This window comes from Aquarana catesbeiana, linkage group LG02, assembly GCF_042186555.1.
Source record: "Aquarana catesbeiana isolate 2022-GZ linkage group LG02, ASM4218655v1, whole genome shotgun sequence".
Classification (NCBI taxonomy): domain Eukaryota; kingdom Metazoa; phylum Chordata; class Amphibia; order Anura; family Ranidae; genus Aquarana; species Aquarana catesbeiana.
In genome coordinates, this window is record NC_133325.1 from 770,736,731 (window position 1) to 770,761,104 (window position 24,374).

Consider the following 24,374-nt stretch of genomic DNA (forward strand, 5'->3'; position numbering starts at 1 on the left):
TATTTATGATGCTTGCATGTATAGTATTTTGCTTTCATCCTTTACCATTGTGTGAATGAGGAACATAGACGGGACCATTAAACCACAAACCCTGTCTAGCATCATACATAACTCTCCCTCACCACATTATCTGAAAGTAACCATTAAAGGAGATCTATGGTCACAGCATACATTATCATTGTATTATTATACAGGATTCATATAGCGCTAATGGTTTATACAGTGCTTTACAAAATGGAGGGAGACAGAACAGTTACAAATTAATACAAGAAGGATCAGTGGGCCCTGCTATTAGAGCATACAATCTAAAAGGAAAGGATAAGTGATACTAAAGGTAGGGGATAAGCTCATGGAGAAAGTAAAAGGTACAGTTGATCAGTTGGAGGCCTCTCTGAAGAGAAGGGTTTTCAGGGATTGCAAAAGGCAAATAGAGTAGGAGATAGTCATACAGATTGGGTTAAGGGGTTCCAGAGGATGGGAGAGGCTCTGGAGACGCCCTGGAGGCGAGCATTGAAGATGGTGACAAGGTAGCTAGAGAGTAGAAGGTCTTGGGAGGAGCAAAGAACAGTTTGTTTGGCATTTTGAGACTAGGTTAGTAATGTAGCTGGGGGCCGAGTTCTGGATGAATGTGTAGGTTGTTGCTGGTATTTTGAATTTCATTTGCTGGGTGAGCGGAAGCCAGTGGAGGGATTGACAGAGAGGAGGAGCAGACAATGAACGGTTTGTAAAGTTGATAAGTCTGGTAGCAGCATCGACGATGGACTAAAGAGGGGATAGCCTGTGTAAAATTAGGCCAACAAGGACAATGGGGTTGATTTACTAATGAAAAACAAACTGTGAATTCTGCAAGTGCAGCTGCCCCAGAGCGTAGTAAATGAGCAGAATCTCTGCTGACTTCAATTATCCAATCATGTGCAAGCAAAAATGCTGTTTTGTAATTTTTCTTGCACGTGATTGGGTGCTCTTTGGAAAGTGAAGCTTTACCTCATTTACTAAGCTCTGGAGCAACTGCACTTGCAGAGTGCACAGTTTATTTGCCTTTAGTAAATTAAGCCCAATGATTTTAAGTAGGATTTCATTCAGCATGATAATCAGACAACTAGAATTTGAAGAGGAAAAGGCCATTTGGCCAATGGCCATTTCTCTCATTATAGTTCTTCTTTAAACTAGAAGGTTGATTCTGGTTTTGAGCGGAGAATCAGTATAAAAAATACAAAATATGGGGAGTACCTACAACATCCCTGTAAATAGAGCCCTTTGTGGGAAATGAAACCAGAACCTCAGGAGTGCAAGTCAAATGCTAACGAGGAAACCACTGCACACAGAACAGATTTTAATTCATGTTTCTTTCTTTACAGGGCTCCATTCAGATTGTACTCCAAATATAAATCTCCCAAAGAATTCAAAGGCTGGTCAAACCCAAAACCAACCACTTTCCCTGAGATGTCCAGTCCGCCTATGCTCCCATGATGAACCCATCGTGACCTGGTGCAGAGTAGAACGCAGAGGAAATAGTCAATGTGAGATTGTAAAGCCGGATGATCGGATCTCCTCTGGATGGGGAGAAAAGACAGAAAATGAAGCAGTTCATTTTCTGAAGTTTCAATTTGTGCATTTAAATGACACTGGATTTTATCAATGTTTAGCCACCTTTAAGGAAATGCAGATCGTAGGAAGTGCGATAGAAGTTACTGTACTTGGTAGGTCTGCTCTGAAAATATATTGTAATGATGATGCTGTATATAGAGTACTATTTGTAAAAGTATAGTATACTATCTCCTTCATGCTAACGTTTCAAAGTAGGCTACAGTAGAAGTATTTACATCTGCTTGTGAACCGAAAGTAACGGCTCATCAACCTTTTCCATTCTAACGTATCAACATGCGTTCAAATGCAATGTGCGGCATTTCACAAGAAAAGGGTTAGGTTGCCCTGCTTTGTCTATAATCCAAATGCACCTCAATAGGGTTTGATGCAACTGAAGAAAGCAACGTACAGTGGGGATGGAAAGTATTCAGACCCCCTTAAATTTTTCACTCTTTGTTATATTGCAGCCATTTGCAAAAACCATTTAAGTTAATTTTTTCCTCATTAATGTACACACAGCACCCCATATTGACAGAAAAACACAGAATTGTTGACATTTTTGCAAATTTATTAAAAAAGAAAAACTGAAATATCACATGGTCCTAAGTATTCAGACCCTTTGCTCAGTATTTAGTAGAAGCACCCTTTTGATCTATTACAGCCATCAGTCCTTTTGGGAAAGATGCAACAAGTTTTTTACACCTGGATTTAGGGATCCTCTGCCATTCCTCCTTGCAGATCCTCTCGAGTTCTGTCAGGTTGGATGGTAAACGTTGGTGGACAGCCATTTTTAGGTCTCTCCAGAGATGCTCAATTGGGTTTAAGTCAGGGCTCTGGCTGGGCCATTCAAGAACAGTCCAGTCACGGAGTTGTTGTGAAGCCACTCCTTCGTTATTTTAGCTGTGTGCTTAGGGTCATTGTCTTGTTGGAAGGTAAACCTTTGGCCCGTCTGAGGTCCTGAGCACTCTGGAGAAGGTTTTCGTCCAGGATATCCCTGTACTTGGCCACATTCATCTTTCCCGCGATTGCAACCGGTCGTCCTGTCCCTGCAGCTGAAAAAAAAACCCACAGCATGATGCTGCCACCACCATGCTTCACTGTTGGGACTGTATTGGACAGGTGATGAACAGTGCCTGGTTTTCTCCACACATACCACTTAGAATTAAGGCCAAAAAGTTCTATCTTGGTCTCATCAGACCAGAGAATCTTATTTCCCACAATCTTGGAGTCCTTCAGGTGTCTTTTAGCAAACTCCAAGCGGGCTTTCATGTGTCTTGCACTGAGGAGAGGCTTCCGTCTGGCTACTCTGCCATAAAGCCCCGACTGGTGGGGGGCTGCAGTGATGGTTGACTTTCTACAACTTTCTCCCATCTCCCGACTGCATCTCTGGAGCTCAGCCACAGTGATCTTTGGGTTCTTCTTTACCTCTCTCACCAAGGCTCATCTCCCCGATAGCTCAGTTTTGCCGGACGGCCAGCTCTAGGAAGGGTTCTGGTCCTCCCAAACCTCTTCCATTTAAGGATTATGGAGGCCACTGTGCTCTTAGGAACCATAAGTGCAGCAGAAATTTTTTGTAACCTTGGCCAGATTTGTGCCTTGCCACAATTCTGTCTCTGAGCTCTTCAGGCAGTTCCTTTGACCTCATGATTCTCATTTGCTCTGACATGCACTATGAGCTGTAAGGTCTTATATAGACAGGTGTGTGGCTTTCCTAATCAAGTCCAATCAGTACAATCAAACACAGCTGGACTCAAATGAAGGTGTAGAATCATCTCAAGGATGATCAGAAGAAATGGACAGCACCTGAGTTAAATATATGAGTGTCACAGCAAAGGGTCTGAATACTTAGGACCATGTGATATTTCAGTTTTTCTTTTTTAATAAATCTGCAAAAATGTCAACAATTCTGTGTTTTTCTGTCAATATGGGGTGCTGTGTGTACATTAATGAGGAAAAAAATGAACTTAAATGATTTTAGCAAATGGCTGCAAAGAGTGAAAATTTAAGGGGGTCTGAATACTTTCCGTCCCCACTGTAACACAAATTATGTTAAACACACCCTCTGAACTGTCATGTACACTACTTTATTGAAGTAAACAGGAATCTACTGACTTGTGTCTGATGTGCACCTTAGGAAAATGCAGCAAAACGATGCCTTTGTGCACAAAGTCTATTGGCACAGCATCCTATTTCAAGCTTCAATGGTGCCATAGATATGGGGAGCATTGGTGAATAAACGGAGGAAGCAGAGCTTTTGGGTAAAACTAAAATTATGGAAATGTGGCGCTCGCAAATGTTATTAAAAATGTGTGACTAAGTGTAGATGAGTGCAGATGTAAATATACAAAGCAAAAAACATATAAATAAAGTCCAAATAAATGTGGTGAATGTTCTGATCTGCAATGGAAAAAAAACTTTTGAAGTGCAATGGACCACAGACACTCCAGGACTTTTCAGGTGCAGAAACGCCACCCCCACATGTGTCCCCACTCACCAAATGGCGATGACCCCCAGCTTTGCAGTCTAAGGGTCACTTGAGGCTTGTGTGATGATATCCAGAGAAGCTTAGGAGTGGTGTTGTGCACATCAGATCAAAGGATTTCTTGTTGCAATTTCTCAGCAGAATCACCAGGCACCAAAAAAGGATAAAAAAATGGAACTAATAGTGAAAAGTACCATTTGAAAAGGGATTTATTCCATATACGAATGGGTACTTACAAAATAGTTGATAAAAACAGCCATGTAAAGGGATTAAAGATGGATCCAGACGCTGCTCACGGCGTGCATTCCAGAAACCAAGGTCTTTGATAACGCCCTGTAGGTGGGCGAAACATGTTGACGTATTTCCGGTGGCACTGACGTCATATCCTGCTCCTTGGAACGCACTTCCTGGTTTCTGGAACGCACGCTGTGAGCAGCGTCCGGATCCATCTCTAATCCCTTTACATGCCTGTTTTTATCAAGTATTTTGTAAGTAACCATTTGTACCCGATCACATGTAAACAAACCGGCGTCATGTTATGACGCCGGTTCCTCCCTCCCCTCTCTGTACCGATCTGTACAGTGCGAGGGGAGAGGGGGAGGGATCGGATGGCAGCAGCACTGTGGGCTGGATGTGTAGTGCCCACAGCGCTGCTCTAAGACAATTGCAGTCACATCCATGGATCCATCCATCCATGCTCAGCCATCCCTCCATACTCTGCAATACTTTGCACTACTCTGCACTACTCTGCAATACTCTGTAATACCCCGCAATACTCTGCAATACCACGCAATACTCTGCAATACCCCGCAATACTTCACAATACTCTGCAATACCCCGCAATACTCTGAAATACCCCGCAATACTTCACAATACTCTGCAATACCCCGCAATACCCTGCAATACACTGCAATACTCTGCAATACACCGACATACCCAGCCATACTCTGCAATAGTCAGTGATACCCAGCCATACTCGGCCATACTCGGCCATACTCGGCCGTACTCGGCTGTACTCGGCCTCTGTATGTGGCCAGGCTGTGAAAGTCTCACACATGTGGTATCGCCGTACTCAGGAGGAGTAGGAGAATCTATTTTGGGGTGTCATTTTTAGTATGTACATGCTATGTGTTAGAAATATTGTATAAATGGACAACTTTGTGTTAAAAATCTATCTCCAGGGACTTGATTGTTGACATGGGGCCCTCTGTTTTCTCCGCTGCGAGAGGGATGCCAAAGCGCTCAGTGAGGTGCTTAACCGTAGCCAGCAAAATACCGCATAAATTTGAAGAGGGAGGGCCAACACACAGAAAGTCACCTAAGTATTGGATAACCGAATTGACCCCCGCCACCTCCCAATTCACCCATTCTAGAAAAGAGCTAAATGTCTCAAACAAGGCACAAGAGATGGAGCAGCCCATAGGCAGGCAGCAATCCACATAAAAGGCGCCCAACTATCTGCAGCCCAAAAGATGAAAACTGCTCGGGTGGACTGGCAGAAACCACATAGAAGTCTCGATGTCGGTCTTAGCCATAAGGGCACCCTGACCATAGTGCCAAACTCAAAAAACGGCAGCATCAAACGAGGTGTAAGACACCGCACGCGCCTCAGGGTCAATGGCATCATTAACTGACCCGCCTTTTGGAAAGGAAAGATGGTGCATCAAGCAAAATTTATTGGGCTCCTTCTTTGGAACGACTCCCAAAGGTGAAACCACCAAATTATCCAAAGGGGATGAGTAAAAGGGCCACACATGCGGCCCAGTAACACCTCCTTAGGGAGTTTTTCGGAAACCACTTCAGAGTGTAACAGGGCCACCCGCAAGTTGTGAGCCATGGGAGGGATCTGAGAAAGGGAGCAAGGGATCAAGAAGCCCTCCGCAAAACCCACCTGCAACAACCGAGCTGCAGGCTGATCCAGATATCTACTTAGAAAGGGGACCATCCTGTCCACCCTCACCGGTGTCCTGCCTTTTTACCATAGTATCGCCAGGACGTGCCCTGCTGGCCTTGAAACAGCGAGACAGGGGGTGAGCCCCCATGCAGAGAGAGCATTCGTGTTTGTATCGGAATCTACAAGAATCCTCATTGAACTGCCAACACTGGCCCTGCCCTTTTGCGGCCGGTTGTCCGGGGGCGGTCGGACTCCCGGCCCCCCCGCTGGAAAAAACGAAGTAGAGGCCCGTGGTGAGGACATAAGTTTCATCCATAAACTGATGTCCTTATGATCCCAGTGTAGCGAGGGCCGTACAGCCTTTCGTTGATGAAACTGTTCGTCATACCTAAGCCAAGCCACTCCCCCGTAAACCCTCTGTGCCTCGCTAATGGCATCCAGATAACAAAAGAAGGGGGAATAATTCTCAGGAAATTTCTCCCCGATAACACTCGCAAAGATGGCAAAGGCCTGGAGCCAATTGCTAAACGTCAGCGGAATCAGACGGTAATGATGCTTTTCCTCGTCCTCCTTCTTGGACTCTTCCGGTTTTATCCAATCCATGTTAAACTTCTCAAGAGGTAACAACGTGAACATCTCCATATAGTCTCTGCGCCAAATTTTTCCCCGCACCTCAGATTTGAGGTGCACATCCAAAGAACCTTCAAAACAGACATACACCTCGCATTTGACCAAATCGGCCAAGCGAACTAAGTCCGTATTCTTACTAGCGTCCCTCTGCGGGTCCACAGAGGCAGCGGCACCCACCCCCATAGTCACCGTATCCCCGACGTCACTCCAGCCACCTGCCCCTGACCGAGCACAGGTGCAGAAACTGCCGGAACCTTGGTAACCGCCCGACCCACCCCCAGCGAGTCTGGAACCCAAACCGCCACCGGTGCAGCACCCGCAGATGAACCTGCATCGAAACGTTGCACCAAGGAACGCAGCCCGACCAAAAGGTCATGGACAGCTGCCCGCCGTGGGGGGGAGAGGCCCTGCCCACCGGAGAGGTAGAGATACCCAAACCCATCCTGGGGCCCGTCCACCCCTAAAACCCGACACAGAGGACACTGAAAGCTGTAAAGAAGAGACATTAGAAGATTACCAGGCCTACAAGGACCAGATCCCACAGCCTCCTTTCCAGAATCCATCGTTGACGACCTCAGTGGAGCGATGTCATCTTCTGCGCTGGACAGCTCCCCCTCTGAACGCGAGGAATCCTGGTGCTCGTCTGGGCTCAGGGCTGGTGGGGATGCACCACCCGCTGAAGGCCCCGGCAGTTCACTGTCCCTCCTCCGTCTCTGCCCTGCAGGACTGGCATGCCCATCCGATGCTGTGTGGCTCCTCTTCACCCCCCCACTTGCGGGAGGGGCCCTGCTGCTCCAACCCGTTCCTGAGCCCCGTGGATCTTGCCTAGATCTGGGGGTGATGGGGTCTCTGGCCACTCTGCCTAACTGTCCGAGACCCGCTTGGCGACTCCTCCCACACTGAGTCACCGCTCCCGTCACAGACCTCACCTGGGATGCGGCCGCATGTGTACTCTTCCTCAGCCTGGCAGGGACCAGGGATGGCACGGGGCTATGTCCCCCTTCCGCGGAGCTCCACACATGACAGGGATTCCTCCCAGCGCCTGCACCGGAGCTAGCCAGAGGAGGCTGAGCCGGCTGGGCTGGAGGGTCCAAGTCTGGGCTCCCTGGGTGGCGCTGGGCTCGTGGGGAATGTAAAGGGCTAAAACGCTCTGGGGGCGTGCCCGCCGAGCGTGTCTGCCCTGTGTCTCACCCGAAGTCGTGGCAGAAGATCCCAGCAGGACTGCAATCTGGCTCTGCAGCCAAAGTTAACAGAAACAAACTGTTAACCCTGTGGAAAAAAGGGAAAAAGGGAGGGAACAAAGATGTGTCCCCAGAAGGCAATCAACGGGAGAATCAACCACGGTATTATTGAAACAAATTTTAAAGCTTTATTGGTGAAATACAAATCACTGGTTAATCCAGCTAGAGCAAAAGAAAAATACACCCTAAGTAGATGATGCAATAAATCAAAAGTAATACACTGTAGAGATAAACAACGTTGTAAAATTTAAAAAGGGATAGACATGTTACCCCGCTACTCCCCACCAGGAATTACAGCCCGGAAAGGATGGTAGACAAAAATATAATTGTGAAATGTTCTGAACACCGTGGCTCCTTAAATATTAGAAGTGCTTAAATTCAATAATATAACATTGTTTGGAACAGACGTATAAAGATTAATATCACCCTCTAGAGTCCAAAGTGGCAAAAATGTCCAGACTGTAGTTCGATCTGTGTACAATCTGCGGTAGTATCAGAAACTGATATATGCAATCTTTATTGAATCGGTTACCTCCTTTGGAGCACCATACAAGTTACCACGATCTCTACAGCCCTCCACACTCTCTGAACGAGTAGTACTCCAAATCAGTGTGTTGTAGGTAATGCTGGGGACAGGGCTGTCTTTAACGCAGGGCAAAAGGGGCAGCTGCAGTGGGCCCCGTCATTGTCGGGGGGCCGCCAAAGCAGCTGTCCCTTGTGCCTGCGCTGCCCACAAATTGGGGTCCCAACCATGCCATGATAACCCCCACCGAGCGCAGAAATACATCCGCACCTGAACCCCTGAAGGCCCTGCACCTGGACCCCTGAAGGCCCTGTACCTGGACCCCTGAAGGCCCCGCACCTGGACCCCTGAAGGCCCCGCACCTGGACCCCTGAGGGCCCTGTCCCTGAATCAATGAGAGCGGGTGGTGAACCTGGCTGGCTAGGTAGGTCATTTTCCCCATAGACTGCTTGTTGACTGTTATCCTAACCCTGACCTGTTGTTTATGAACAGTATAGCTGTACACTGCTATGTAAAATTTTAAAATGGTTACTTAGTTTATCACCTCCTGTACTCTGGTCATCTCCTGTATTAGATCCGCAGTCTCTGGTCATCTCCTGTATTAGATTCGCAGTCTCTGTTCATCTCCTGAATTAGATCCGCAGTCTCTGTTCATCTCCTGTATTAGATCTGCAGTCTCTGGTCATCTCCTGTATTAGATTTGCAGTCTCTGGTCATCTCCTGTATTAGACTCGCAGTCTCTGGTCATCTCCTGTATTAGATCCGCAGTCTCTGGTCATCTCCTGTATTAGATCCGCAGTCTCTGGTCATCTCCTGTATTAGATCCGCAGTCTCTGGTTATCTCCTGTATTAGATTTGCAGTCTCTGGTTATCTCCTGCACTAGATCCACAGTCTCTGGTCATCTCCTGCACTAGATCCACAGTCTCTGGTCATCTCCTGTATTAGATTTCCAGTCTCTGGTCATCTCCTGTATTAGAGTTCCAGTCTCTGGACATCTCCTGCACTAGATCTGCAGTCTTGGTCATCTCCTGTGCTAGATTCCGCAGTCTCTGGTCATCTCTTGTACTGGTTTTGCAGTCTCTGGTCATTCCTGTCGTACGTTTCTCAGTGAGCAGTAATGATGTGCAGTAACTTCTAGCAATGAATGTGGAAGCAGAAATGATGTGTTGTAACCTCTAACAACCAGTCAGTGATCGGTAATAATATGCTGTATCCTCTGGCAACCAATTGCTGCCTTATCTGCTGCAGTAAACTGATTTAGAGTCTTACTGCTATTTGTTATATGTCTAAGAGCGGTTAGGGGGCCCCAAGAAAATGTTTGCCCAGGGCGCCCAATCAACATTAAAGATGGCCCTGGCTGGGAAACATAGAGATCTGCTCTTCATGTATAACTGCATGCTCAGCCGGGTCAGCTGTAATTGAACTAAGGTCAACTGGAGCAATTGCTACCAAATGGCTATGTTTCTTTACTATTATATACAGCCGAACTTGGTCTTTACAGTTTTCTATATGGTTTGAAAATTCAAAAACGCCCTGAATCAAAATGTGGTGTTTTTTGCAATAGATCTGAAGACCGGACATGCTGTGATTACCTGTCTAATGGCAGCAGATGATTGCTTTTCAGTTGCTAGATAAAGCTTTCTTATTTCCCAATAGTTCTTCCTGCATCAAACTACAGTCTGACCATTTTTGCCACTTTGGAGGGTGATATTAATCTTTATACGTCTGTTCTGGACAATGTCATATTATTGAATTTCAGCACTTCTAATATTTAAGGAGCCACGGTGTTTAGAACATTTCACAATTATATTTTTGTCTACCATCCTTTCCGGGCTGTGATTCCTGGTGGGGAGTAGGGGGGTAACATGTCTAGCCCTTTTTAAATTTTACAACGTTGTTTATCTCTACAGTGTATTTATTATTTTTGAATTAATGCATTGTGGGAACGTTATCCACTTAGGGTTTATTTTTCTTTCGCCCTGGCTGGATTAACCAGTGACTTGTATTTCACCAATAAAGCTTTGAAATTTGTTTCAGTAATACTATGGTTGATTCTCCCGTTGATTGCCTTCTGGGGACACATCTTTGTCCCTCACTTTTTCCCTTTTTTCCACATATAGTCTATGGCTTTCAAGGAGGTATCCCGTCAGGCTGATGATACGGTATATACATATATTTTTTTCAAACAATATTGAATAAACGTGGATTCCGATATTTTCTCAAATAGTAAACTGTTAACCCTGACTTGCCCGGCTACCCTGTGTCCCTTCTCATGTTAGCCCTGCCTTCATTTTTTTTTTTTTGCTTCGGGCTATACTCAACATGCAGAAGAGTTGGTGGAGTGGATAACAAAGCCATCCTCATCCTCCTCTGTCCAGGCTCAGTGTAGTTTGTCTTCCAACGCAGCTGTCAAAGCGTCCTATTCCACTGGCTCCTTGTCCACAGTCACTCCTTCCGTAGCCCCACCATTATGCACGAAGGAGTCCACAGAATTATTCAACCACAGTATCGGTTATATGCTGCTGGAGGATGCGCAGCGATATGAAGGCTCCGATGTTGGTTCCCAGGTTGAGGTAGGGAGTTACCTGAGCCTAGAGAGAGGGGTGCCACAGAAGGACAAGAAACTGGCAGTCATATTTAACAGCAGGGCCCATTCCTGCATCCAAGAAGAGTATCTGTGAGGGGTTACAGTGTTGTGGCACCACCACCATCACCCAAGGCCCATTTTTTATGCCCCTGTTTAACAGGGGCATGTAATTACCACATTTGATATAATATTTCACAGCAGGGCTCGTTCCTGCGCCCATCATGAGTGTCTGTGAGGGGTTACAGTGTTGTGGTACCTCTACCACCACCACCCAAGGCCCAATTTATCTGCCCCTGTTTAACAGGGGCATGTAATTACAATTCTTGATATAATATTTCACAGCAGGGCCCGTTCCTGCGCCCAACAAGCGTAACTGTGAGGGCTTACAGTGTTCTGGTACCACCAACACCTAAGGCCCAATTTTCTGCAGAGTATAGGGCAGGCTGTATAGTAAATATACTGCTGTTCAGCGTATATAGTGCCTGGGGGCCTAGGGGACCCCCCATGCAAATTTAAAAAAAAATTTGGTGTGGTGTTCCCCTTAATATCCATACCAGACCTGAAGGGCCATTTTTTTGGGGGCATTTTTGGTATTTTTATCTATATTGCCGGGATCTGACAATACATTACAGCCACGAGCTGTTTTAAATGACATTTTTTCCTTTAGAAATGTAATTTTGCTGAGGTACTATTATAAACATGGGAAAGATGCGCTACTTTACAGGCATACTAAGGACACCACCCAGGCACGATACTTAATGGAATATTTAAATTTTATTTTTTCACTTTAACCACTTGACAACTGGGCACTTAAACCCCCTTCCTAACCAGACCAATTTTCAGCTTTCGGTGCTCTCACACTTTGAATGACAATTACTCAGTCATGCAACACTGTACCCCTATGAAATTTATGTCCTTTTTTCCCCACAAATAGAGCTTTCTTTTGGTGGTATTTAATCACTGCTGGGTTTTTTATTTTTTGCGCTATAAATCAAAAAAGACTGAAAATTCGATTAAAAAAAAAAAATTCCTTGTTTCTGTTAAAAATTTTATGCAGAGTATTGGCAGAGTATTGGCAGAGTATTGGCGAGTATTGGCAGAGTATTGGCAGAGTATTGGCGAGTATTGGCAGAGTATTGGCAGAGTATTGGCGAGTATTGGCAGAGTTTTGCAGTGTTGCAGAGTATTGCACAGTGTTGCAGAGTATAGCGCAGTGATGCAGAGTATTGGCTAGTATTGGCTAGTATTGGCTAGTATTGGCTAGTATTGGCGAGTATTGGCGAAGTATTGGCAGAGTATTGGCGAGTATTGGCGAGTATTGGCAGAGTATTGGCAGAGTATTGGTGAGTATTGGTGAGTATTGGTGAGTATTGGCAGAGTATTGGCGAGTATTGGCGGAATATTGGCGGAATATTGGCAGAGTATTGGCAGAGTATTGGCAGAGTATTGGCGAGTATTGGCAGAGTTTTGCAGAGTATAGCGCAGTGATGCAGAGTATTTGCTAGTATTGGCGAGTATTGGCGAGTATTGGCAGAGTATTGGCGAGTATTGGCAGAGTATTGGCGAGTATTGGCAGAGTTTTGCAGTGTTGCAGAGTATAGCACAGTGTTGCAGAGTATTGCACAGTGTTGCAGAGTATTGCACAGTGTTGCAGAGTATAGCACAGTGTTGCAGAGTATTGTACAGTGATGCAGAGTATTGCACAGTGATGCAGAGTATTGCACAGTGTTGCAGAGTATTGCACAGTGTTGCAGAGTATTGCACAGTGATGCAGAGTATTGCACAGTGATGCAGAGTATTGCACAGTGATGCAGAGTATTGCGCAGTGATGCAGAGTATTGTACAGTGATGCAGAGTATTGCACAGTGTTGCCATTATGTATATTGAACAGCGCTGTGGGCACTAAACATCCAGCCCACAGCGCTGCCATCTCTTCCCCTCTCCCTCCGCACTGTACCGATCGGTACAGAGAGGGGAGGGAGGAACCAGCGTCATGACGTGACGCTGGTTTGTTTACATGTGATCGCTCCGTCATTTGACGGAACGATCACGTGGTAAACGGCCGCGATCAGCGGCTATTTACCGTAATCCGTGATGCGCCGGGTCCTCCGGACCCGGCGGTCACGGATGTTCCCGAGTGCGCGCCCCAGGGGGCGCGCGGGAGCATCATTCTGGAATGACGTCCATGGACGTCCACCCAGAACTAGCCGACCGCGCTGTTGCCGTCTTTCGGCAATGGCCCGGTCGGCAAGTGGTTAAGCATTATTAAAATCACTGCTCCCGAAATAACGGCAGTTTTTAAAACTTTTTTTTTGCATTGGTACATGTCCCCTGGGGCAGGACCCGGGTCCCCAAACACTTTTTATGGCAATAACTTGCATATAAGCCTTTAAAATTAGCACTTTTGATTTTTCATGTTCTCATGCCATAGACTTTAACGGTGATCGTGTGTTCGAAGACATCTTTTGCCTGTTCGCATGTTCTGCTGCGAACCAGGGGGTGTTTGGCTCATCCCTATTTCTAACCTAGTCTAAGTATGGAAGCATGGTATTCTTTTGTTTTGTACTGGAGATTTTGTTCAGTTTTATAGAACCTGTTTCCATAGCCCCAACCACCACTCTCTGTGCTTTCTGCTCGCCATCATCCTATACCTCAAGGCGCAGTTGGTTGAGGACTTCCCCTTTAATATTGCTTAGATGTTATATGATTAGGGATGAGCCGAACACCCCCCCTCGGTTCGGTTCGCAGCAGAACATGCGAACAGGCAAAAAATATGTTCGAACGCGCGAACACCGTTAAAGTCTATGGGACACGAACATGAATAATCAAAAGTGCTAATTTTAAAGGCTTATATGCACGGTATTGTCATAAAAGGTGTTTGGGGACCCGGGTCCTGCCCCAGGGGACATGGATCAATGCAAAATAAGTTTTAAAAATGGACATTTTTTCGGGAGCAGTGATTTTAATAATGCTTAAAGTGAAACAATAAAAAGTGAAATATTCTTTTAAATTTCGTACCTGGGGGGTGTCTATAGTATGCCTGTAAAGGGGCGCATGTTCCCCGTGTTTACAACAGTCCCTGCACAAAATGTCATTTCTAAAGGAAAAAAAAGTCATTTAAAAGTACTCACGGCTATTAATGAATTGTCGGTCCCGGCAATACACATAAAAGGTCATTGAAAAAAAACGGCATGGGATTCCCCACAGTCCATTAGCAGGCCCTTTTGGTCTGGTATGAATATTAAGGGGAACCCTGAACCAAAATGTAAAAAAAAAAATTGCGTGGGGGTCCCCCCAAATTCCATACCAGGCCCTTTAGAAATGTCATTTTGTGCAGGGACTGTTGTAAACACGGGAAACATGCGCCACTTTACAGGCATACTATAGACACCCCCAGGTACGAAATTTAAAGGAATATTTCACTTTTATTGTTTCACTTTAAGCATTATTAAAATCACTGCTCCCGAAAAAATGTCAGTTTTTATAACTTTTTTTTGCATTGATACATGTCCCCTGGGGCAGGACCCAGGGGACATGTATCAATCATGCATCGATGACTTCATTGGTTGTTAGGACACTGGCGACTGGAAGGTTGTAATAATTGTAGTGGTACACAATGAAAACCTGTGGCTTTGTGTAACTAAAAGGCAAGCTTGATCCTCCCCTGGCTTGTATATCATTTTTGGGTATTTTGCTAATGCACCCATGAAGAAACCTGAAGGTACCTCTGGGTGCCTGGCACGTTGGTTGAAAAAATATCACATAGAAAAAGATTATATAGCGCATAAAATTGCAACACAAGTTATATTGTAATTGAATGTTATTAAAATTACCTTTCTTTTCCAATCTGCAGCTCTAAAAAATGCAATATGACTACCTGGAAGTGTTCTGTCAGTGGCGGCTGATGCTCAAAATTTTTGGGGAGGCGCAAACAAACTGAAAAATTCTGAAATAAAAACATCAATTGCAGCCACTGTGCCCATCAAATGCTGCCACTGTGCCATCAAACGCAGCCACTATGCCATCAAATTCAGCCACTGTGTCCATTAAATGCTGCCAGTGTGCCATCTTTTGTAGCCACTGTGCCATCAAATGCTGCCAGTGTGCCATCAATTGCAGCCACTGTGCCATCACACGCAGCCACTGTGCCATCAATTGCTGCCAGTGTGCCCATCAAATGCTGCCAGTGTGCCCATTAAATGCTGCCAATGTGCCCAATAAATGCTGCCACTGTGCCCATTAAATACTGCCACTGTGCCATTGAATGCCACCAGTGTGACCCTCCTGCCCGCTCACCGTCTGCCGACATTTACCCTGTCTTGGTGGGGCAGCGGGTGACGGCGACGAGCGGGGTCCTTCAAGCCAGCGTCTCCTGCAGTCCTCATCTCTCAACTCTTGTCCTCTCCTCCTAATAGTTGTCCAATAGCGGCGCCTGTCGTTTCAGCCAATCAGGTGACAGGTAACAGACCCGAGCACCTGATTTGCGGAGAGGCGGTTCAGTGTTAGGAAAGCGAAGATTCATTCACTTTCCTAACACAGCTGAGTGAACTGTGAGCACCAAGCATGGCGCTCAGAGGTCACCGTTTTTGATGCCTATTAGAGCCTTTGGCTCTAATCGGGTGCTTCAAAAACACCCCCCCGCCACTGTAATTCAGGCGCCCAGCGCTCGAAAAGGGGCCGGACGCCTGAATGGGGGGTGGCAGCGGTGGCCATGGATACATTCATGAAATGCACGAATCTATTCATAGTGCACAGAGGGGGTGGCAGGAGAGAGGGGGCGGCATCCGTGCACTCTTAATGCACAGGCCGCCACTGTGTTCTGTACACAGAATGTATACAGAATGCCCCCCAGAAACATAATTTCCTGCTTGTGTGATTTGCTCACCGATTTTCTCATAGGTTTGCACTAAGATACAAATCAGTTATTAGGCATCCCCTGCAACAAAAATGTAATTTTTGGTAAGATACTCCCAATATGAAATCACGTCTAAAGCGATGCAGACCCTGCAATTTTCCTCATAAGTGCCCTGCAGGTGCAGCAGCTGGTTGATAATTATGAAACCACTCCCATTAGATTCACTTAGCACATGGATACAGACGATCACACAGAGATTTCTTCAGAACAACAAAAGGTAGGAATCTGCAACACAGTTTGTTAAAATCCTTGCAATGTACATAGATCCCCCAGAGGGGAATGTTTTCTTCTCAACAAAAGTGAGAAGTACTATTTAACTTTTAAACTTTTTTTTACCATTTTTAAAAACTATTTGCATTACAAATAAACATCAAATGTATTTCCATGACACTGGTGTCACCGAGAATTATGAGTTTTCCAAAGAGACATAACAGCAGAAGGTGTTTGTTTTCAGACTCTCTGTCTTTGACTGAAGCTCTGTATGGGGAAATCTGAACAGGCAAAAAATGAGAACTGGTGGAAGAGGGTATCATCCACACCCTCCTTGATAGGTGCTAGGATTAGGTATATTTGGTTTTGGTCACTGTGTCCAGTGAAGCTGTGTTTTTGTTATTAGGTAAATTTAGCTTGTTCCACTGTATTCAGTGTGGCTGCAATTGCTGTGTTAGGTAATTTAGTTGTACTCACTGTAATCAGTGCAGATGCATGTGATTAGTTAGGCCTGCTCAGTGTTTCAGCTGCTGCTGGTTTGATTGCTTCCTCTGCTTTCCAGTGAACAGTAGAACTCTCTGAAATATAGGTGTGGAGCTATGCAAAAAGCAGCATGCATATTTATACAGCCCTAGCCAATCCCAGGGAGGGTGGCCCTGAAGGTTGCTGGGAGTCTGTATAAATACTCTGAGACCCAGAGGTTCTAGGTCTTATCCTGCAGATGGGACGTCCAGCCTGGAGTCTCAGTGCAGCCAGGATCCTGGGAATCTTTTAAGAGATCTTTGGTGCATTCAGCAGGTGGCCAGGCCTACCAACACAACTGGCTGTGTCCCAAATACAAGAGACCAATGCATGTCTGCTTACACCAGCATTAGTTGCACATCTGTAGCCAATGTTTGTGTGCTGTGGGGTCCATTTAAAAAACATCAGTGTGGACTCACCACAGTTATGCCCCGTACACACGGTCGGACTTTGTTCGGACATTTCGACAACAAAATCCTAGGATTTTTTCCAACAGATGTTGGCTCAAACTTGTCTTGCATACACACGGTCACACAAAGTTGTCGGAAAATCTGATCATTCTGAACGCGGTGACGTAAAACACGTACGTCGGGACTATAAATGGGGCAGTAGCCAATAGCTTTCATCCCTTTATTTATTCTGAGCATGCGTGGCACTTTGTCCGTCGGATTTGTGTACACACGATCGGAATTTCCGACAATGGATTTTGTTGTCGGAAAATTTTATATCCTGCTCTCAAACTTTGTGGGTCGGAAAATCCGATAGAAAATGTGTGATGGAGCCTACACACGGTCGGAATTTCCGACAACAAGGTCCTATCGCACATTTTCCGTCGGAAAATCCGACCGTGTGTACGGGGCATAAGAATCACAGAGTATAAAAAAAAGCTGGGAGGAGAGGAAAGACGTGACATTAATCATCTTGTCTCTTATCACAAAGTTCTCTCTGATGCGTCAAGCAGCGTACATAGCGCAGTCACCACACCGTTGCATGCATTTTATGAATCGCCCACAAAATGCATTCCAAGGTGTTGAGTAATATAGAGGTGTATAATGGAGAGCTGATAGCGATATCCACTCTTTGATATAAATAAGGTTCTAAGTTTTACTCTGAGGGTAGCTTATCTTCTGTATCTTTTACTGATCTACCAAAGTCAAGATTTACATTTTTCGGTATAGCACATACAGTTTATTCTTATGAGGCTTCCTGTATGGCTAGCTGTATTTATTTAATTGATGTGGTCAACCACTAGCCACTTATAGAGATTTGATATGTCAGGCAACTACATGGTGCTATTTATCCAAACAACCACAAGTCATATTGTAGATGTTTCGATAAATAGCACTACGTAGTTGCCTGACATATCAAATCTCTATAAGTAGCTAGTGGTTGACCACATCAATTAAATTAATACAGCTAGCCATACAGGAAGCCTCATATGAATAAACTGTATGTGTAAAACTCTACCGACGTATAACTATCACCACTTGTAAAGTTATTTTTACCAGGACAAGACATAAGTCCATTATTGTACGTCTCACTTTATAATTATGCCATGGATAGAGAAAATTCTTATGATCTAAATGGAAAGTCTGTAATGGAAAAGATGACTGCTACAATGTAACATCTTAAAGGTGCTTTGTGTAAAAATTATCTTGCAGTTCATTTTCTTTGAAAAACAGCCACAGCCTGAGTAGAAAAGCCTGACCCAGACAATATTCTGCAGAGAAGGATACTTGCTCCCTGTCTGGCTCTCAGTAGAAATAGAAATAGTTGATGTTCTCCCTCACTAGCGCAGAGGCTGCCAACACACACAAAGCACAGCTTCAAACTGGCACAGAAGGCAGTCTAGGGGATGTTTTTTTGTGCTTTTATTGTTAAATAACTTGGATGGGGTGTACGGTAGTATGGGATGCCCCAGAAACACCAACAGTAACAAGAGGATCTGCTTCTCTATGTTGCAGACTTCAGGAACAGATCTTCTGCTAAACTCAGAGTACAATCCTCCCATGAGAGATTACGGAAGGCCAGAGGTATGAACCCCCCCAGGAGAATAACTACTTGGCCCAAGTTCAGAGGACAGTTCTCCCATGAGAGAATAGAGGAGGCCAGTGGCATGAACCCCATAGGAGAATAACTACTTGGCCCAAGTTCAGAGGATGGTTCTCCCACAAGAGACTAGAGAAGGCCAGAGGTATGAACCCCTCAGGAGAGGAACTACCTGGCCCAATTTCAGAGTACAGCCTTCCCACAAGAGACTAGGGGAGGCCAGGGGCATGACCCCTTTAGGAGAGGAACTACTTGGCTTGGCTATCCCAATAGTACACAATCACCAGGATCATGCAGTAGAATAGTACTCACATAGCCGGGGAAGAAGCTAGGCCCATTCAGCTTCCTTCAGGTGCCTACTAGTAGGGCTGTACAGACTGGATCTTTAGGAGAAACCTTGGGGTTTCAGAGAAACTTTCAGGTGTGCCACAGCCAGGACCTTGGTAAACAATAGCTTAAATCGGTAGAATGGTTTGGGGGCTATAGCCATGCCCACCCTGACAGGTGGAATCCCTTCAACAGGAAGACACTGCTATTCTACAGCTCTATTTATGTGCTCCTAGTTAATGTTGATTGAGAGAGTTTACTTCCACTTAAGGTCACAGTAGGTTTGTGCCTATAGGCAGCCAAGGAAAACAAGCAGCTTTTCCCTGAACAAGACATTAGTCACACTTTTTTTTTTTTCCCCATCATACATACAGTCATCTCATTAAAGTCTATTTACATATTGTTGAAACACCATATGCCAAGTTAGGACCAGTAAAGTAAGAAAAAGTTCTATGTACCAGACATCCTAGCAGAAGGTGCTCTGTGTGCCAAAGACTACAGGCTCTGGGAGGAACTTACCCTTGTGTGGAGCTTGTGGTTTGCGGTCAGAAGGTCTGACACTTGCTTTGATAGCTGTTAGGTCACTTCCTTTTCTGTAAACCCGGGTTGGACTTATGGGTGTATGGGTAGAACTCTCTGATCGATCGGATAATCAAGGCTCCATACACAAAGGGATGGTGAATCAAGATTACAATGATTTATTGGATTTGCATAATTCTTATACACACATAGAGAGGAAAAACTCCCTCCCTCGTATCAGCCAATAAGATTGAAGCATAAACTTTATAAAAAAATAAGCATAAACGTCACAAACTGCATATTCTGCCTAGAGACATCTCTCAGGCTATGTTTAAATATAAATATATATGAAGCTTCGTATATTAGGCAATTTGCCAATGTTTCAGACACCCAACTTCTAACTTGTTATAACTTTGTTATTCATTGTCCAATGTTAAGTGTCAGACTGACCACATGTACATCCTGTATCAGCACATAGTATCCTTACATCTAACTTTTGCAGCCTACATTTCTAACGTTCTATATATCAAAGCAAAATACATTTCTTCTTGTGTAGCACTGACGCCCGAAGGAGCTGCTGATTTAGATTGGGTTGTTGCCACCACCCCTTACCTGTAGTTTTACCACATCAGGAACCTAGAGTCCATGTATCCAACAATGTATGCACCGGTCACTTTAGTAATTTTCCAATGCTTTAATGAACAAACTTGAAGGAAGTAGCAGTGAAGAGGTAAAAAGAGAGTTACAGGAAAGTTCAAATACCTTTTTATGATCACTGATGAATGTAAGATCCTAGAGACGAACACACCTTCAGTCCAAGATCTTTGCCCACCCGGATAGGTCTCTCTCACTGATCTAGCAGCCAGAATCGAGCACAAACAAAAAGTCTCTGCCACAGACTTTAAAAGAACAAAATAGCTGTACGATCCTCTGCCACAGGACGTAGTAATGATTGCACAATCCTCTGCCACAGAATTGTAATTTTCATATGAACAGCAACACAGTACCAGAACCTTTAAGCCGATCCGGCAGTACTGTGTGGTAGGTTAGGTTAGGATGCATCCTCCAATTGAGTCACCAGGCCCCTCTTGAGATGCCAGCCTTCCGCACGGTCCTCTCCAAGATGAGTCCTCCCCTGGATCTCCTCAATTGCTTGGCCTCTTCCCACAGGACAGACAGCACAGGACCACCTCTAAACCCATGATCCCCAGACGACCTCTGGGCCTACTCATAGTAACAAAGTCTCGGGCCAGCATGGTCCCGAGACAGCAAGGAAGCCGTCACATACCTTTATGCCAGGAGGGCCAGCAGGTGAAAGAGAACCAAAAATGGCGTCTGCCCCTTAAGTACTCTCTCCCAGAAAGCATACCAGTGGACCACCTCAGCCGAGCTGCCTCTGAGAAAGAAGAGCACTCAATACAGCACTCGTGGTGACAACGACACCTACAGGTGACAGTGTGGAACTGCACGCAACACAGCCAATGCTGGAACAGAAGCTAATTTAGCCATAGATTAAATCTGAACTATATACAGAACAGATGACTCACTAAATTTACATATAAGCGTCTGATCAACAGGAGCAGGGCGCTACACTTGTATAACATATTATAATGACTCTAACTCTTTACAATAGCGAGGTCAGAAACTATCACTGGCAAGTGTGGCTTCACCTTTGGCAGCTCCCATTACCCTAAGGCATGCAGGCCTACGGGTACTTGGTTGCCCCCAGGTCTTGGTACACAGTACTAAAGTTTCTGGCCTGCTGGCATAAGGGAATAAGTGCAGATAACAGAAAAGAGCATCTAAAATCTTCAGGAGGATGTGGTGTGACATGTAGCACATCAGGACAGAATCCGTATGAAAGTCCAGAGGTGGTGGTGTCCAGGGCAGGTGGTAGACAGTAAAGCTGACCATACACTAGTAGAATTTAGTTTTACATTTTTCATTTTAAGAACGTTCATATGATTTTCATATTATTAGTGGAATCAAATTAATGTTTGTTTTTTACAGCAGTGATGAGAAAATATGAAGCAGGTTGGAAATTTTTCTCAACCAAATTACTATGTGCATGTGGTTTTCTTTCGGTAAAGTCCATTCATTCCAAAATTGAATGTCAAAAGCAAACAAAATTTGAAGCACTTTAGAGCAACACCTGTCAAGTTATCTAAAGTACTGAGATTTTCCATACAAATGCTCGTTTGAAAATCTACTGGAGTATGGCCAGCTTTAGCGTCATTCAGAGAAAATCTGTGGTCAATGCAGACAGTAGGCATAGCTTTATCCAGAAACAGTCGAGGTCAAAAGGCAGTCAACAGGGAGGCGTTGTCTTCATTACCAGGCATCAAGGGATGCAAGGCAGGGCTGTGAGTGGTTGGGTGGTGGGCTGTTGAGTATGTAGGTGGTGTGCAGCATGTGCGGCGGCAATAATTCACACAATCAGGAACAATGTAAAATTTGTATTGAAGTAATGCAGCAACAGTTCACAACAAACCCAGTGGGAAGGCTACCCATCCGGGTGCATTCAAAGTTTCCAACAACATGAAGAAGCATTTTCCAGCCAGACTGACAGCTTCTAATGAGAGGAAGCAGAATGTGCTCTCATGCTCAATTGGGAAGGTGTCCAGAAGAGAACGCGACCGCATGCTTTCCCTCCTCAACAGGAACCTTTCCCTAGCTGTAGCACTGTCTCTACAAACGGGGTACCTGTCCCTACTCCACCGAACTCGCCAAATGCGCGCCAAACCTGGGAATCAGCGCCTTAAATAGATTCTACCTGATCAAGGCACAATGGTACTGCATTTGGGACACCATTAACAATTAATGGCACCGCAAGGGCGTGGCGTGTTTTGCCACAATTCTGACTCTGGGGCAGAATTAAGCGAATCCAATACGTTCAAATGTCAACAGGGCCTGACCTCCCTAAACCACACAATTTTGCACCATTTGCTGCTTTGTAACACACACTTTTTGGAGTCAGGTTCAAAGTCAAGACTTCAACCGAACAACTTGTTCTGAAATTCTGAACTGAATTTTGGATTATAGGGAATAAGGGGACTTTTGTGTTTTTGTACCTGTGAATGTGACAATGTGAAAATGTATGCATACGCTAATATAGATAAGTATTAGAGCCCTGTCAGGTTTAATTGCTGTCTGTTCCCCAGGAACCAATTTGTGGTTCCAAATTCAAAAAGGGTTCTGGAACCAAAGGCTACTTCAAAGACTGTTTCTGCTTTATATCTGCTTCCGCTATTGCCTGAAACTTCTTAGCTTGGCTACCAATATCACAAGATCCCACATTTCTATCTTAGTATCCCTGGTGGAATTTTTAAAGTAAGTGGTTCTGATCCCATCATCTTACCAAGCTGGACAGCCAGAAGCTTCCTGAACCAGTCTGCCCCATTTTGCATCATTTGCTGCTCTGTAATGCGCACTTTTTGGAGTCTGGTTCTAAGTCCAGACTTCAATGGACATCTGGTTCCAAAACTCTCAATTTTGCAGGTCCAGGTATTTTTAAAATTTCAGCTGAACCACAACATATAGAACTTTTTAGAAGCTCACTCATCTCTTCCAATAAGCTAAGGTGTAAAGCTTCCTGTAGACTACAATATAATTGAGCAATACAGCCTGGTCTATGATCTGCTCCAACCTTAAACTAGAAAATGATGTAGCTGCAACGCTTTGATGTACTTTGTTTTCAAGCAGGACTAATGCCGCGTACACATGACTGGACTTTATGGCATACTTGGTCCGGCGGACCAGAGTCCATCGGACAATACGATCGTGTGTGGGCTCCAGCGGATTTTTTTTCCCCAAAAGTTCGACGGACCTGGAAATGAAACATGTTTCAAATCTTTCCGATGGACTCGAGTCCGGTCGAAAAGTCTGCTCGTCTGTATGCTTGTCCGACCAACAAAAACCGACGCTAGGGCAGCTATTGGCTACTGGCTATGAACTTCCTTGTTTTAGTCCGGTCGTACGTCATCACGTACAAATCCGTCGGACTTTGGTTGATCGTGTGTAGGCAAGTCCGTTCATTCGGAAAGTCCATCGTAAAGTCCGTCGAAAAGTCCGCCGGACAAAGTCTGCCATAAAGTCCGGTCGTGTGTACGCGGCATTAGAATTACAGAAACAATTGTGTTAATTCTACTGTCGGACTGCATCATATAAGTTATGTTATATTTTGCAATATGCTCAATTTTAATGAAAGAAACGTGTTTGTCCCTCTTTAGCTCAGCCCTCTGTGACACTGGAAATAAACTGCGCCGGCATTCCGGAGTGTACAGCCCATGGCGCATATCCAGCCGCAGATATCTCCTGGACTCCACAAACAGATAAGATAACCACAGAACATTTCCAGCATGATAACAAGACCTGGACATCGATCAGCAGATACAATCTGAAGAATGTGACTATGGTGACTTGTCGAGTTTCTCATCCTACCTTTACAAGTCCTCAAGAGAAATCCATTATATTAAATGGTACAGAAGGTGAATCTTCCAGATTCTGTTTAGTCTGTTGCTGGAGGGAGGCTTTTTAGAAACAGGTTTTGGTAACTTTCCAAAAACACCAATATCTATGTCCAAGTCCAAGAGTGTTTGCTCTAAGAGGAAGCAAAGGAAAGAAATGGGTGGGGGTTGAGGATAGGAAGACTTGGCCATTAAAAAGGTGCTCGTGTGGGGAAGGGGGTGGGGGGGGGCATCTATAGCCTTAAAGGCTGTATGAAGTTTGATCACAGAACAAAAAGGTCCAATCAACTAGTCCTATACCATTAACCCACACGCTTCAATCCAAGCTGCTCATATTTTGTCAATTTTTTTTGGTTATGACTAAAATAGGTACATTTGTGAAGAGGTGGGATTGCATTAATAACAGATCTCCACATATTTA

The 24,374-nt window shown here is 44.9% G+C and overlaps 1 protein-coding gene across 1 annotated transcript in view; it reads left to right on the forward strand.

Moving 5' to 3' along the window:
- Positions 1 to 24,374, forward strand: part of LOC141129341 (uncharacterized) — a 145,054-nt gene that overhangs the window by 106,608 nt on the left and 14,072 nt on the right. Inside the window, exons 3-4 of the mRNA XM_073617316.1 lie at positions 1,359 to 1,700; positions 23,717 to 23,974. Of these exons, the coding sequence (XP_073473417.1) occupies positions 1,359 to 1,700; positions 23,717 to 23,974 (600 nt within the window). The remainder of the gene's footprint in view (positions 1 to 1,358; positions 1,701 to 23,716; positions 23,975 to 24,374) is intronic.